The sequence below is a fragment of the Microcaecilia unicolor genome, chromosome 3 (genome assembly GCF_901765095.1).
Source record: "Microcaecilia unicolor chromosome 3, aMicUni1.1, whole genome shotgun sequence".
Taxonomy (NCBI): domain Eukaryota; kingdom Metazoa; phylum Chordata; class Amphibia; order Gymnophiona; family Siphonopidae; genus Microcaecilia; species Microcaecilia unicolor.
In genome coordinates, this window is record NC_044033.1 from 195270215 (window position 1) to 195285839 (window position 15625).

The window sequence follows — 15625 nt, forward strand, 5'->3', positions numbered from 1 at the left end:
ATCTGATCAGTAAGCTGAGATTTATTTCAGAGCCACAGTCAAACCCTGTGTAGTCACAGAAGCTTAGGGAAAAGTGATCTCTATCTATCTATTTCTTTATTATCCGAGCCTGTCAAGCAGCCCAAAATGAGAAATTGTGCCCCAGAACCTGCAAAACCTCATGACACCATTCCTAAACACTTTATATCAGTTCATAGGAATCCATGTATGACTCTAATTAGGGTTACCAGTGAGAGTTGCCCACCAGGGCTCCAAAAGGAGCAGAGGAGGCTCTCCTTCTGGATGGCACCTGGGTAAGTAGGTACCTCATAGCTTAACCATTTCTCTGCCACCACCAGAGTAACAGATTCCCATCACTGTGGACATCAGGGCACAGATCAGTAGGCAGGGCAAAATGACACTGGGGCAAGGGTGACTTTTGGCAGCCCCCTTTCCTGTTGGACTCCAATTTTTGCAGATGGGTGGTGTAGAGCTTCCCCCTTCCCCCTGCTTGCCTACCCCTTTTCAACATCCCTGCATGCAGCCAGGGTTTAGTTCACCACTGGAAACAAGATTTCTGGGGAGGGGGGGTTAGAAACTGGCAGGAGAAATTCACATCTTGACCCTATATATATAGTCTGGCCTCCTCTATCCTGTCCCCTCTCCCTTCACACTCTGCTTCAGCAGGGGATCTGTATGAGGTACTGGTTCTCTTTAACAAGCAAATTTGTTTTCTTGAAGAATGGATGCCTCAGCTTCAGTAAAAGCACAAACTAGGCAGAAAATTCTGCAGCCAGCACCGAGGGTGGAAAAGGCAGTGTATTTCCAGCCTTCCTGTGCATTTTTCAGTCCTCGGTCTCCTCCCCTTCCCTCCTCCCCCCAGAAACTCCAGTGGGTTTGCCTGGGCAGCAGCAGAGAAGGCAGCAGCCATTGGCCCTGGGGTATCATGTGCCCACCTTTGCTGAATCTTTCAGATGGTCTTGGTTGCATTAAATTGATCACTTGCTGCTCATTATAGCTCAGCCTGCCAGTGGATCAGACCTTTTTTTTTTCCCATTTTTTCTCTCTTCCCCCCTCCCTTCCTAACACCAGAATTCAGGGGGAGCAGGAGGAGGAAGCGAAAAATGCTAGACATTGCAGCATCTAGGAAAATGTCCTGAGCAGATGGTGGACGTCACATCTCTCTCCCTCTCTTTCATTTTGGGATTTTATAAGATTTCATTTCTGTGTTCTCAATCCCAGGATGATGCACATTTGAGAGAATTAAAAGGTGACCAAGGGGCAGGAAGAAACGACAGAGAGAAGGGACAAGTCTGTGCGGCTCCAGGAAAAGATCCAAGCAGATTTTCTGAATTCTTTTTTCTGCAGATGCTGCAACATTCAGGTCTCAGGATGATTTGACGGTGGTGAGATTTTGGGGATTAGTAGAACTTCTGTATTTTCCTCCTCCTTGGCAGACACTGTGCAAGCAGCAGAGGTTCCAATTTCAGATCCCAGAAACCTGTGCAGGATGCAGCATTGAGCAGGTGCAGAGGAGGACAGAAGGAAGACTATATTGCTTTCTGAAATTTTCCCTCTCTCCATCTCCTCTTCATCTAGCCATTTTTGTTGGTTTTCCAGTGAGAGGAAGGGAGGGAGAGAGGATGCCAGAACCAGCTGCATGCATCGCCTGGGCACCTTGTGCCTGAGCCGGCACCGGGCTAAGCCACAGCCAGTTAATGGCATGCGATGTTGGAGCGCTTCCTCTCCTTTCACTCCTCCAGTGCAGAGTAACGTTCGTTGGCCTTTGCTCTTTGCAGGATGGCTCGCTTTGGAGACGAGGTGCCAGCCCGCTATGGTGGAGCAGGTGGCGGGGCAGCAGGAGGCGCAGGACGTGGGGGCAGCCGTCAGGGTGGACCGCCAGGAGCGCAGAGGATGTACAAGCAGTCCATGGCACAACGGGCCCGAACTATGGCTCTCTACAACCCCATCCCGGTACGCCAAAGCTGCCTGACTGTCAACCGCTCACTTTTCCTCTTCAGCGAAGATAATGTGGTGAGGAAATACGCCAAAAAGATCACCGAATGGCCATATCCTTTCTGGAGAATGTGATGAGGGACCCACAGTCAGTCCAGCATGGTCCCCGTGGAGAGGTAGGTGGGAGAGGGGGTCTCTGCTTACTGGAGATAATGGGCATAGAGTTGGGGAAGTGGAGAGAGTTGGTTGACTATTATTATGATTTGATTGTAGACTTCTGAGCTGAGAAACCCATATCATATTCAGCTGGAAATGAGTGAGTAGGGGATGTGCACTACTGCTGTGAATTTATTGAGAAGTTGAGTTTTGCTGGGGTTGAGGAACAGGGGCTGGCAGGGGTAGGCAAAAGGAAATTCATATTACTGGAGTCCCAAGGGTTTGGTTGTTCACTACTGAACTGGGCATTCAAGTGGGGTGAATTGACCTGAACTGAGTTACCAAAGGCCAGAGCTGCTGTTAGGCATCCTGGAGCCCAGGGTATAAATATGGTATGAGGTCCCAAAGCTGACCAGCAGGCTGTGCCTTCTTGAGCTTTGGGGCTCCCTGCGGCATGTGGGCCCAAGGCGATTGCCACCTTCCTATAATGCTGGCCCTCCTCACTGCCATTGTTCAGCTAGAAGGTGAGGGGAGAGGTGGATGGACGAGATGAAGTATCATTAAGAAGGGGCTGCTATCCATTTGGAATCAGATTACAATGTTGGAAGGAAAAGTGGAGGGAAGTGGGGGAAAGGCTTCCAAAAACTGCTTTTCAAAAAGGGGGCAGGACAGGCATTTTGGGCAAGGGGAGGTGAAGATGGGGCCCCTACTGACCATTGTTTCTGGAACCTTAGCTGTGTTTGGCAAGACAGAGATTGGTAGGTATGGACCCCCTAGAGGTACTGGTAGCTGCAGAACTGCAGATAAGGGGCCCACGGAATGCACCCCCTCCTAGAAGTGCTGTGTATGTGATTCAGAGCTGCATGGAAAGGAGGATGGGATAGTGTTCAGCATCTCTGGTGGAAGGGCAGGGCTCAGAGGCCCACGTGGGGCTGGCTGCACAGACCTGGGATTTCATTTGCTGCAGCATCCTCATAGATCATTTCACATTTGTGCTATACAGAGCTTTTATACTTATTAACAACAACTAGAGCAAACCGTTTCCAGGCTACTGATGCCTGACAAAAGTCATTTTTAGCAGACTGCATGCAGGAGACTTCTGTATTCGTTTGGAAACGGTGGTGGAACAACATACGTGGCACTGTCTTCATTTCTGGGAGAGAATGCCATGTTGTCTTTTTATTTCTAGATGTAGTGATGTCTCCCAGCAGTCAGAAACAGAGCAGTGAATAAAATATTTCCAGTCCTTTTCCTGCTAATGTGGAGATTGTGAATGTGTTAGCAGAGGTGCAGGCTGCATGCATGTGACCTCTGTCCACTGGGCCGGATCTGCATGGACAGCCCTGTACTGTACGTAGTGAGACAGAAAGCCACAAAGATGTGGTGGTTTAACGCTTTTGATTGTGGGTCTGTGATCTGTGTAACTTGCTCTTTTGCTCTGATCTACATTGTATCGAGTTAAAACCCTGTGAACAAGGGTTTAGGTAGGAAGGAGGAGAGCACGGGGACGGTTTTCTGCTGTGTGTGCAAGAAATCTGCATGGACTCTGTGCCTGCCAAGACTTGCTCACACCTCCAGACTTCCCTGCTGGCAGATCCTGAGGGAATCTTCTACCCTGCTGTGTGAGTGGGTGTGGATGGGGCCCTTGAGTTGCTGGAAAGACAGATGGATGAATGCTCGCTCAGGTGCATCAGAAAGCCAGATGAGAAGTACTTCAGGATTTTGCTGGGTGCCAATGGCATCCATCCCCCGTTTTTTTTTTTTTTTTTTTACATGAATGAAGTGTTGTATTCTTCAGTAAGTGGTAGAAAGAGTGAAAAACATGTTTGTCCTGGGCTGACCCTGCTTTTGTCCTTCTTTCATGATGAAATCAGGGCTCCATGCCAGTGGCTTTCCTCCTCCTCTGCCTCTGTGTGGACCCTTACAAGCTGCTTTACAAAATGGAGACCACACACACACTGCTAGTGACCATGTTTGCTGTGCATGGTGCTCAGGCCTTTAGCACTGCCAGCCGCTTTCTGTGTAGACCAGAGTTGTGAACAGTAGAAGCCATTTTCGCAGTTTGCTGCAGTCCCTGCGGGTATGTGTCACACTTAACGCATTGGCAGTGAGCGCCCCGTAACTCAGCAGTAAGCGGCCCCTTCCTGTGTGTCTCTGCTGAGAAATTCATTTTCCAGAGCAGGAGTTGGGGGTATAGGAGGAAAGATTTGCTTGTGCTGAATTTGCTCTTCGGCAGGAGGGGAGCTGTGCATGTGATCTGCAGGGCACTGTGTGTGTCTCTAGATTGCACCGCTGTTGCCTGTGCTGTACCTGCTGTGTGGTGATGCGGTGTGTGTGTTTCTGCCTTGTACTGTTGCCACTAGTGCTATATCTGTCTTGTGGTGGGGCAGGGTGTGTGTGGGGGAGAGGGACGGCAGTGTGAATGTATCTAGTTCTGTATGTGTGTGTGTATGTGTGGGAAGGTTTCACTGCAATCCCTGTGGTGCATTTACTGTATAGGAGGAAAATGTTTGATAATTTATAAATAGAAAGTGATGGGGAGGGGGGAGGTTTACAGATGTGTTGCCTGGTGTATTTCTTGCATGTGTGGTGAAACTGTGCAATCATGTCTCCTGATTTTTAAAGTATTTCTAAATAAACAATGTCTCATTTCCTTCGTACCAAACCCAGTAACCCCAGGGTGCTCGGGGCTTAATTTTTGCTGCACTTGCCAGTCACTGGCTTTCAGGCCTACATTTGGCCCTGCTGTGGGTGCTTAAACATTGGCTGTCCTCTTCCTGCCCCAAGACACCTGTGGGGGCCAATCTCTGCTCAATCTTTCAGCCCTGAGGGGGGGAATTCCTCCCCCCACCCCTGCAGGATCTGGCTGCCTATAGGTCCTGCTAAAAATCCCCCAGTAGGAATAGAGACATTTATAGAAAACACTGATTCATTTCCTTTACAATTCATAAAGCTCGAAGCAGGTTGCAAGACAGAAGATAAAAGTTTACATCTAATAAATGAAATGTGCTTAAATCCAACAGTAGACTAAGCTTCAAAGCCACATGTGGGGGTAAATAGTGTTTTAGCCACGGAAAACTGAGGAGGGGGATTGTACAATGACCCTCGGTATGGAAGTGGCTGAGGATGAGAATTGCACTACTTGATATTTTCAAAAGTAGGTGCATTATTTTTCCCTCAAAGTGGTTATGTAGTAACGTTGTTATCGTTTAAAAATCTTTAAAAAAAAGTGAGAACATACACATTCTTCCTCTTTGAAAACTGGTTCAAGCCCCTCAGTAAAAAATATTGATGAACCATGCAGCTAGCAAGCAGTGTGAAGTTACCCCTGGAAGCCTGAGGAGTGAGCGGAACCCCCCCTTAAATGCCAAGAAAGGGGGGTTCTAGGGAGAGCACTCTGTGGAACCTTGGCTCTGAGAAGCACTGGTTCCAGCGCAGGTCCTGGACACTGTGGGTGGGCGATTTCTCGAAACCATGTGACAATTTTGCAAAGTCTTTGGGGAGCTGCAGACTGCACAAGTGATTTGACCCACAGACTGTGCAACAGTTCTCAAAGCGAAATTGCAAAAGGAAAAGGGGCCCTGCTTTCTTTCCACGAATACTCCTTCCCTGCAAAACAATACCTGTGCTTCCGAAAAGACATTATTACCTCTCTAATGGACATTTTTATCAATGTGCATTTCACTCCCACCTTTTTTTCTTTTATGATAGCTCAAAGCAGTTACTTTCAGGCAGTGGTGTGCTGGAGCAGGCTCTCGAGAGCCGTTTGTTCAGTTTTTAAGAATTTTGGGAGCCGGTTCTCCATGGCTACTTTAACAAATGGATCCCAAAATGTGGGCTTGAGCCCCTCCTGAATTCTCTTTTACTTTGCTGGCGAGAGAGAGCCCCCTGTTAACAATTTACCAGCACACCCCTGCTTTCAGGTACACTAACAGCTCATTTTCGAAAGAGAAAAAAATGTCTAAAAAGTGGCATAAAGCAGCATTTGGACATTTTTCTCACAAAAATGTACAAATCAGTATTTTTCAAACCTATTTTTCAGATGTTTTTCTAAGCTGTTCGTCTGCAGTGCATCCAGATCTCAAGGGGACGTGCCGAGGATGTGTTAAGGGTGGGATTTGGGTGTTCCTAAGACTTAGACATTTTTCTGCCATAATGGAACAAAACAAAACTAAGACATTTTGAGCTAGACCTGTTTTTATAACAAATAAGAAACAAAAAGATGCCCTAAATGAGCAGATGACCTCTGGAGGGAATCAGGGTTGACCCCCTCATGTACTCACCGCCAAAATGTGAATAAAAATATGACCTACCAGCCTCAGATGTTATAGCCAGGTCTAGTAGAGCAGCATGCAGGCCCCTGGAGTAGTCTAGTTGTCAGTTTATCTCCCTCTACCTGTCTCATTTGTCGTGGAAACTGTGACCCCTCCCAGACTCACCAAAACCCTACTGTAACACATATAAGTGCCCTCTTCACCCATAAGGGGTACTGTAGTGGTGTACAGTGGGGGGCAGTACATTTTGGAGGGCTTGGGGGACAAGATAAGGGAGGTGAGATGTGTACCTGGGAGCATTTTCATGAAGAGCACAGAAGTGCCCTCTAGGGTGCCCCATTGCTCTCCTGGGATGTTTGGGGGACCAGGCTGCTAAAATGCTGGCTCCTCCTACATGCCAATGGCTTGATTTTCTACATTTTGCACTTATTCAGGTTTTTTTTCAAAAACGGACCAAAAAACAAAACATCCAAAGCACAAAACCTCATCTGACACAGTATTTTCAAAAAAAGATAGATGTTTTTCTTTTTCAAAAATGACCTTCTTTCCTATTCTGATTTTTGACGTTTTGTGCAAAACGTCCAAAGTCAGACTTAGATGTCATATCGAAAATGCCCCTCTAAGTGTTTCCCTGTTCCTGGAGGAATCATACAATCTGAGTTTGTACCCAAGGCAATGGAGGGTTAAGTGACTTGCCCAAGATCACAAAGAGACGCAGCGGGATTTAAGCCCTGGCTGCCCTGGATTGTGAACCTGCCTGCTTTTCCCACCACTTCCTGGAAAAGACTGCTGCAACTGGGGAAATGGTTTTTGCAAATTCCTCTCCCCTTACTAAAGTTAATCACTAAGTCATGCATGAAGTGCACCAATAGCCAGTGTAAACCCTCAGTATTAGTGCGATACTCACACATTTTCACGTGCCAAGCTGTGGCTTTTGGAAAGTCAGAAAGATAAACACAGTAATGCAGCAGAGATGTGTCACAGTTACTAAACTTAATTCCAGGAATTGACACAGTGTACCACAGCTACTCAGAATGCAAAGAAAGTCCTGGACCATATTGATGGCAGTTTAGTGGGACAGTGACCTTAATAAATCCAAATCAAAAAGCCTCTTAAATGTCCTGAATAGAAGAGTTACCAGTAGGAGCTCCTGATGGATACTGGTTCTATGCTGACACTGCTGGTTATACTCCTGTGGAAAATGTACCATTTGATTTTTCTGCATCAAATACTGGAAGACAAAATCCCGATCATCCCATGATGGTGCACCACCCTGGCACAAGGCTGTGGCAAAGCTCCCTACCAGCAGGTATCCATCAGGAGCTCCTACTGGTAACTCTGAATAGAAGAGTTACCAGTAGGAGCTCCTGATGGATACCTGCTGGTAGGGAGCTTTGCCACAGCCTTGTGCCAGGGTGGTGCACCATCATGGGATGATCGGGATTTTGTCTTCCAGTATTTGATGCAGAAAAATCAAATGGTACATTTTCCACAGGAGTATAACCAGCAGTGTCAGCATAGAACCAGTCAAGAGCCATACACAAGACCCTGGTACATATCGTGCTAGAATTTAGGGTGGTCGTATAGCCAAAAGGATATATATACACTTTAAAGCGATGGCACAAGCTAGCTCTAGTAGTGAAATGTCTAGAACACATGCATTTAAAAAAAAAAAAAAAATTCAGGGTTTGCATATAGTTTCCACACACGCCTTTTATACGACCTCCTCTTCCCCGGGACACTTCTTTTTCTCTTTCTCTAACTGTGTAAGGCAGAGAAATTTGCTATTCTTCAAGTGGGGGCCAGTTTGTTAAAATAATATTCAATGTTTGAACCAAGACCATCATTGAACAAAGAGGCAGCCATCTTGCCAGCCTCCACCATCCTGTCTCCATCCCCCAGACCCATCCCCTTCAAGCAGCTTTTAATTTCTCCCGTTTGTGGTTCTTTTGCACAGCGGTTCTGTTTTCTTCCAGCACTACGTAGCTCACAGTAAGTGTGAACTGCTTGGTACTTTCTCCGTCTTGTGAGAATAAAATGGGATTTTGGGCAGTCCGTACCTCAAAGTCACCAACAGTTATGAAACAGAATAACTGTCATGGAGGTATGCCGGCCTGGCAGCTAGTCTGAGGGAAAGGTGGGGTAGATTATGTACTGGTGAAAGAGGGTCGATGTGACTGCCAGTGGCCCCCAGGTCTTGCAGCAGGAGGGTACGTAACCCTTTGAAAAATGAAAGAGCCAATGGAAATGAAAGAACATTTGAACCTCAAGTCTTTGAGCTGGAACAGTTTGTTTAGTGGCTTTCTCTGCTGTGGGGATGTGAGTGGCAAGTATTTGTGTTTATGTGTGTATATGTTTATGTGTGCGTGTGCGTGTGAGTATTTGGGTGTTACATGGGTGCTTGATTCACACGAGCAGCAGGTTTATGTGCGTATTAGTATGTATTGGGCAGATTTTCAGTGGCAGCGTAGCAGTACTGCTGCACCGGTGTTTAAATTCTTCTGCGTATTCATCGGCGTTATCCGTAGAGTCACAGTGCGCTCGGTGCTGCCATTGTTATTGTTCATTTAACCGCTGGATGTTGCTCTTATACTGAATATCCTGTCCCGCCCTCACCTCACCCCATCATTAGGCAGGTAGTGGCTGAAAATCTCTGCGTGAGGAAGTTGTAAGGTAGGTAGGTAATTTCTTCTGAAAACTGAGACCTAGATCTCTATCTGTTGGTCTAGATGTGAGTGTGATTAATTATTTATTTCTTTATTTAATTTCTTATATACCATCCATAAGCCTGAAGGCAATCGAAGCGTTTTATATTCAGGTATTTCCTGTCCCCGGAGGACTCACATTCTAATTTTGTACCTGAGGCAGTGGAGGGTTAAGTGACTTTCTCCGGATCACAATCAGCAGCTCCTATGAACAGGGCCGTCTCCGTCTTTGGACTCAGACCCAACTTGCTGCCAATTCAGCTTTTCTTTGTGCAGTGAAACTGCTGTGCCCTACTTTAGGGGAAGGAGGGGGGAGAGAGAGAGAGGGAGAAAGACAGGACAGAAATAGCACCCTTCATTCCTCAGCTACACCACTAAGAATGATAGGAGGTACTTGGGTCTTAACTGGAGCAGTACCGTTCTTACTGGTCCCAGTATGAAGGCTGTGTTCTCACAGATGTGGGGGTCGGCATCTTTGCCTGCATTGATAAGTACGGTGGTCCTATTAAAACAAATAGGAGGAAATATTTTTTCACTCAAAGAATAGTTAAGCTCTGTAACTCATTGCCAGAGCAAGTGGTAATGGCAGTTAGCAAATCTGTGTTTAAAAAAGGTTTGGACAAGTTCCTGGAGGAAAAGTCCATAGTCTGCTATAGAGACAGACATGGGGGAAGCCACTGCTTGCCCTGGGATTGGAAGCATGGAATTGGGTTTCTGCCAGGTACTTGTGACCTGGATTGGCCACTGTTGGAAGCAGGATACTGGGCTACATGGACCATTGGTCTGAGCCAGTATGCCTACTCTTATGTTCTTATGGTTGGGGGTGAGTCCTTCTTTGCTGCAGAGCTTCAGTCCTCCACTTCACAGGTCCAGAAATTCCAGGCCTCCATCAGGACAACATGAGGATCCTCCTTCCTCCCCTCCCCCAAAGAGGAGAAGCTACCTCTGACAGGGGGCAGTAATTAACCCCTGCCCTCTCCACCCACTGGTACATATCCCACCCCCTCACCATGTGAGATCCTGTCCTGCTGTGGCTGAGACAAGACTTGCAAGAGCTGCAGATTTCTCTTTTGAGGTGATGCTAGGATACAGGAAACCCGGTCTTGCCTCTCACTGGGTTGACAACTCAGAGGTTATAAGTCTTTGATGAATCCCAGTGTAGTTTCTGTGTAACTCTCTCTTGGTTCCTGCTGAAAGCAAGGTGTTTTATCTCAGCTGGGTTCCTGCTAGTTAAATATTTCATAAATAAGAAATCCAGGCTGTGAAGCTCTGGGTTGTTTGATAATAAAATTAATGAGACTTGTAGCTTCCTCGGGTCATGGAAAGAAGCTTGTTAATTTCCAGCGAGCAGTTATGCTCTCTTGTCTCTCTGTATTGCTCTCTGTTTCTTCTGCAGTATCTTGGATTTCCTTTCTCTATTGTATTTCACCCTACAATTTTCTCCCCCCCCCCCCCCCGCAATCTCTCTTTCTCTTTACACATGTCCATCTTCCTGTCTCACTTTCTCGAGGTAACCTTTCAGCTTTTTTTCAGACCTGTGAGATTTGTTGGCCATATCCGGTTTTAGTCATTTCTCCATGTTAACTTGCTGGGTAAAACTGTTAGCTGTAGGAGCTCAAGTACTGCATGAAGAAAATATCAAACAATGCTCAAGATGAGTTCTGGCTCCTAACAATGTGGTCAGCTCTGGGTGATGGAAGCAGATCAGGAAAAAGTTAAGAGACCAACTTAAATCAGAGATTGGATTCTCTGTGCAATGATGCCCAGTTTCTAGGCATCAGTACTGGGAAGAAAATGTAGGGAATTTTGGTTTGGTGTGCTGGATCATGGTTTCTAGCTGCAGCCTCAGTTCTAGCAGGGCTGGAGAAGCTGCTGGATCCCAGAGCCAAAATGCCACTACTTAATAAAGGCTGAAAGCTGATGCAGCTTGCTCCCCCTGCACCGTAAGAGCGAGCCAAAGCAGTAAGCACATTCAGATTGGGCTGACTTACAGTGTTTCTGCAGGGTTTCACTGCAGGCGCAGTTTTTTTTTCTGCTCCCAGTGTGCTCTCGTCCCTCACACTTTGCAGCTTTCCTGAACCCATAATACCATGATTTCAGCTCCTTGATATTTTTAGGTGACAGCAGCGGGATCAGGGGGTCGAAGCTCTTGGCTTTATTTATGTAGATTTAGCTCACAGCTCTTCAGGGTGAGTTACATTCAGGTATTTCCCTGTCCCCAGAGGTTTACAATCATAGTTTCTACCTGAGATAGTGGAGGGTTAAATGACTTATCCCAGATCACAAGGAGCAGCAGCAGGATTTAAACTGGGCTTTCTTGGTTGACAATCTGATGCTGTAATCAGTAGGCTACTCCTCCTCTGCATCTCTTTCCTTCTCACTTGCTCTGTGTCTCCCTCTTTTCCCCATTTCGTTCAGTCTGGCAGAATGCAAACTTTCTTCTCTGGGCACTGATTAGCATATGGCTTATTTCGCTTCCTCATCCCACCATGATTCTCCCTGCACTGCTTCTAGGTCTGGCCGGAACCTGGATCAGACTGATGGTGGACAGAAAGAGAGATTCTGGACACCAGGAGCTGAGGCCTCATTAAGAGAAGGGCGTCCCTGGCGAGAATTAGGACTGCTTTATTTGGTCCCTTTTTTTCAGGTCCAAGTCCCAAAAAAGTGCCCAAATTGGCCAGATGGCCACCGGAGGGAATCGGGGATCACCTCCTCTGACTCCCCCAGTGGTCACTAACCCCCTCCCGCCCTCAAAAAACAACTTAAAAACTTTTTTTGCCAGCCTCTATGCCAGCTTCAAATGTTATACTCAGGTCCATCACAGCAGTATACAGGTCCCTGGAGCAGTTTTAGTGGGTGCAGTGGACTTCAGGCAGGCGGACCCAGGCCCATCCCCCCCTACCTGTTACACATGTGGTGGAAAATGGGAGCCCTTCAAAACCCACCCGAAACCCACTGTACCCACATGTAGGTGCCCCGCTTCACCCCTTAGGGCTATGGTAGTGGTGTATAGTTGTGGGGAGTGGGTTTTGGGGGACTCAGCACCCAAGGTAAGGGAGCTATGCACCTGGGATCAATTTGCGAAGTCCACTGTAGTGCCCCCTAGGGTGCCCGGTTGGTGCCCTGGCATATGACGGGGACCAGTGCACTACGAATCCTGGCCCCTCCCATGACCAAATGCCTTGGATTTGTTCATTTTTGAGATGGGCGCCATCAGTTTCCATTATCGGCAAAAACCGAGGGCACCCATTTCTAAATTCGGCGATCTCAGCATTTAGGTTGACCATCTTTAATGTTGACCTAAATGTTGAGATTTGGGCGCCCCCAATCGTATTATCGAAACAAAAGATGGACGCCCATCTCGTTCGATAATACGATCGGCCCCGCCCCTTAGCGGCTCTGTCCTCGAAGACGGGCGCCCTTAGAGATGGGCGTCTCCGGTCAAAAATGCCCCTCTTAGTATACAGGCTTCCAGCTTTCATTCTCTCTCTCATCTTTTCCCCACTTCTCACTTTCTTCACTCTCTTTCCTGTTCTCTTATGGTTTTCCCTGTCTTGTCTCTTATGACCTCTCTTCTATCTTTTTATAGTGACAAAGATAGTCTTTCTAAGGTGAAATTGCCAAACTATTCGCCTTTCCCTGCTACAGTTTCTCATTGCCTCATCTCTAGGGACCACTTCCTGCTTCCTGTGAGTCTCGAATTTTCAGGGGCTCTTAGTACAGGCTTCCAGCTTTCATCGAAGCCCTGGTCTGTCTGATGGTGTGCTTTCAGGGTCCCCCTCCACCTGACACCTCAAGTTCCTTCTCCTGGGTTCCCTTCCCTGTCTCTTTTCATATTGAATTTGACTGTTTGCCAGTTCTTTGCCAGGGAAGGTTGGAATGTGTGCTTCTGAGGGATCTTCTGATGCAGGAGACATTGCTGAATTCAGTGGGACTTTCACTTTCCCAGAGTGACATGGACATTTTTCAGAAACATCAGCACTGCATCTCAGTGCATGACACTTTTACGAACAGCTGAACAGGATTTAGTGTTTAGCTTCTGTGAACTGTAAGAATAGAAATATTCTCTCCTGGTCCCTTGCGTCCCTTTTGGTCTCTCTTAAAAAAAAAAAAAAAACCTTTACTTACGAGATACGAGCATATGAGAGCAGTTCAGTGAAGATTTTCCATCTCAAAGGAGTAAGATGAAGGAAGGACGCTCAGTCTTTGCTTGTCATTCTTCAGTCCACGTTTCTCTTTCTGCCCATTTTCGATGGGAGGCTGTGGAGACTGAAACAGTAAAGACACTGCCAGGGATAAGCAGAGAGAGAATCCCTCCATGCAAAGAAGTGAAGTGAAGCTGGAGATTGACTGGGCACCAACAATAAAACTGGGACAACTGGATGGCCGCTGGTGCATATTTGCAGTCCTTTCTCCAGTTCTCTCTTGATTTTTCCCCCCTTCTCTACCTTGGATTTTTCAAATGCTGAAAGTCTTAACTTTCTCATGCTAGGCATTCCTTCTTTTTCATTTACAGGCAAATTTTGAAGCAATTTACAAAGGGCCTGAAATCCTTTAATTCACTGACCATCACAGGCTGAAATTTGACCCAGATAATTCAGTGCTGGGCCCAGTTTAGGCCTGGCTGCTGGAGATTATCCAGGTGCTGGTCCACATTCAATCCCAATACCTAGATCCATCTGTAGTGATTGGATAAACGTCCGGATCTGCCTGAACTCTGCCGCTGGATGGTCCCAGCCAAGCTCTAGAGCCAACCACAGCTATTTAACCAGGCAGGTGCCTCTCCTGCCTGGTTAAGTTGTTTTTAATATCGACCCTGAGTGATTATCCTTGTTAAGGGGATGTTTGCAAAATGCCCTCCTTCAATGGGACTAAAAGTTTGCACTTTGTTCAGGGACATGGGGATGTTCAGAGGCATTTAGAGGAGGCATGTGAGAATGAAGGCGGAGAATAATTTTCTAACAAGGCAACTAGGCATTATGGGTCCAATATTCAGACTGCGGGAGGCAGCTGTGTAAGTGCTGCAATCGATGGTGACCCCGGATATTCAATGCCAGGCCATTTCCAGTGAGCAGCATTTGAATATCCGGGGGGGGGGGGGGGGTGTTGGCCACTCAATCTTAACCAGCTAAGTGAATATTCAGCACTGGCCAGTTAAGTTTATAGTGGCCAAAGATAGGACTGTTATTTAGGTGGCCCAATTTGGCTGCTAAACTTAGTCAGCCATTGCTAGAATATTAATGGATAGTTGACAGTATCACGCGATATAGCTGGTTAGCCACTATTCCCTGGATTCTATATAGTACGCTTAGCATTCCGCACCAAAATCCAAGTGGATTCTTTGACTGCAAATGTAACTTAATTGGTTTAACAAGACAAACAGAATTGCTAACAGCACTTAACAAGCAATAATGGGCATTAATTGACAATAATTAGAATTTACATGCACAAATCGCTAAGCAAATTCTGTAATGCACTGTGCCTAAATTTTAATGCATGCAGGCAAAAAGGGGCATAGTTATAGGTGGGGAAATGGGCATTTCATGGGCATTACAAAATTTATGAGCGTAATTATAGAATATGACTCAGTGCGCCTAAATCTAGACGCCGAGATTTTCATTGGTGTAAATGGATGCACATCATTTTAGGCACGAGATACCAACTATGCAGATTCTATATGCCGCACCTAAATCTAGGCGCTGCTTATAGAATACACTTAGGCGAAGATGGTTTCCACATGGATTTTTTAGGCACCATATACAGGTGCCTCTAGGTGCTAACTGTGAGTATTCAGCACAGATAACTTCCACTAAATATTTGTTTGTTATTTCTTTTGTTTGTTACATTTGTATCCCACATTTTCCCACCTATTTGCAGGCTCAATGTGGCTTACATTGTACCATAGAGGCGTTCGCAAACTCTGGTAGAGAAACAAACACAAAGAATTGTTGTGGTCGAATATTAGTGGTTAGCTGGCTAAATTCTATTTAACCAGCCAGGAGCCATTTCTGTCCAGTTAAATAGTGCTGAATATTGGCTGATACATGTTCTGAGCACTCACTTTTATGTACAGAAAGCTCCAGGGTATTCTACATGCCCAAATCACCCCTAGCGACTGCATTTTAAAATTTGATAGCTTACTTTTCCAGCAAATGGTTGTGCTTAGTCTTTACCTGCAGCACCTCTCAAAGGAAAAGTTTGTACAATACTTTCACATTGACATTTTGAAGACAGTTTCTATACAAATGCAAACTGCTTTGGTTGTACCACACAAAGGTGGTACATCAAAGCCACTCCCCCCTTACCTTTTAAAATGGATTTTATCATGATGCTCTCTTGCGTTTACTGGCTCACCTTGAGGTTCTGGTAGCTGTAAGAAATACACAAGAGGCGTAAAATGTGGTTATGTGTGTTATGAGGAGGATAGGCAAGGAAGTTCAGTCTGGCTTTAAGAACAGAGCAAACTGACATCAACCCTGCCCTCTTTTGCTTTGCCATTCTTCATTCTGTCCAATGCAGACTGCAGCCATGCAGGGTGTTCATTAGATACTCTAT

At 46.3% G+C, this 15625-nt stretch overlaps 1 protein-coding gene across 3 annotated transcripts in view; it reads left to right on the top strand.

Annotated features, from left to right (window-relative positions):
- Positions 1-1779: 1779 nt before the first annotated feature.
- The window catches only part of CACNA1A (calcium voltage-gated channel subunit alpha1 A), a 191315-nt gene continuing 177469 nt past the window's right edge, over positions 1780-15625 (top strand). For all 3 annotated transcript variants that reach the window (XM_030196931.1, XM_030196930.1, XM_030196929.1), the window contains exon 1: positions 1780-2048. In XM_030196931.1, the coding sequence (XP_030052791.1) occupies positions 1780-2048 (269 nt within the window). The remainder of the gene's footprint in view (positions 2049-15625) is intronic.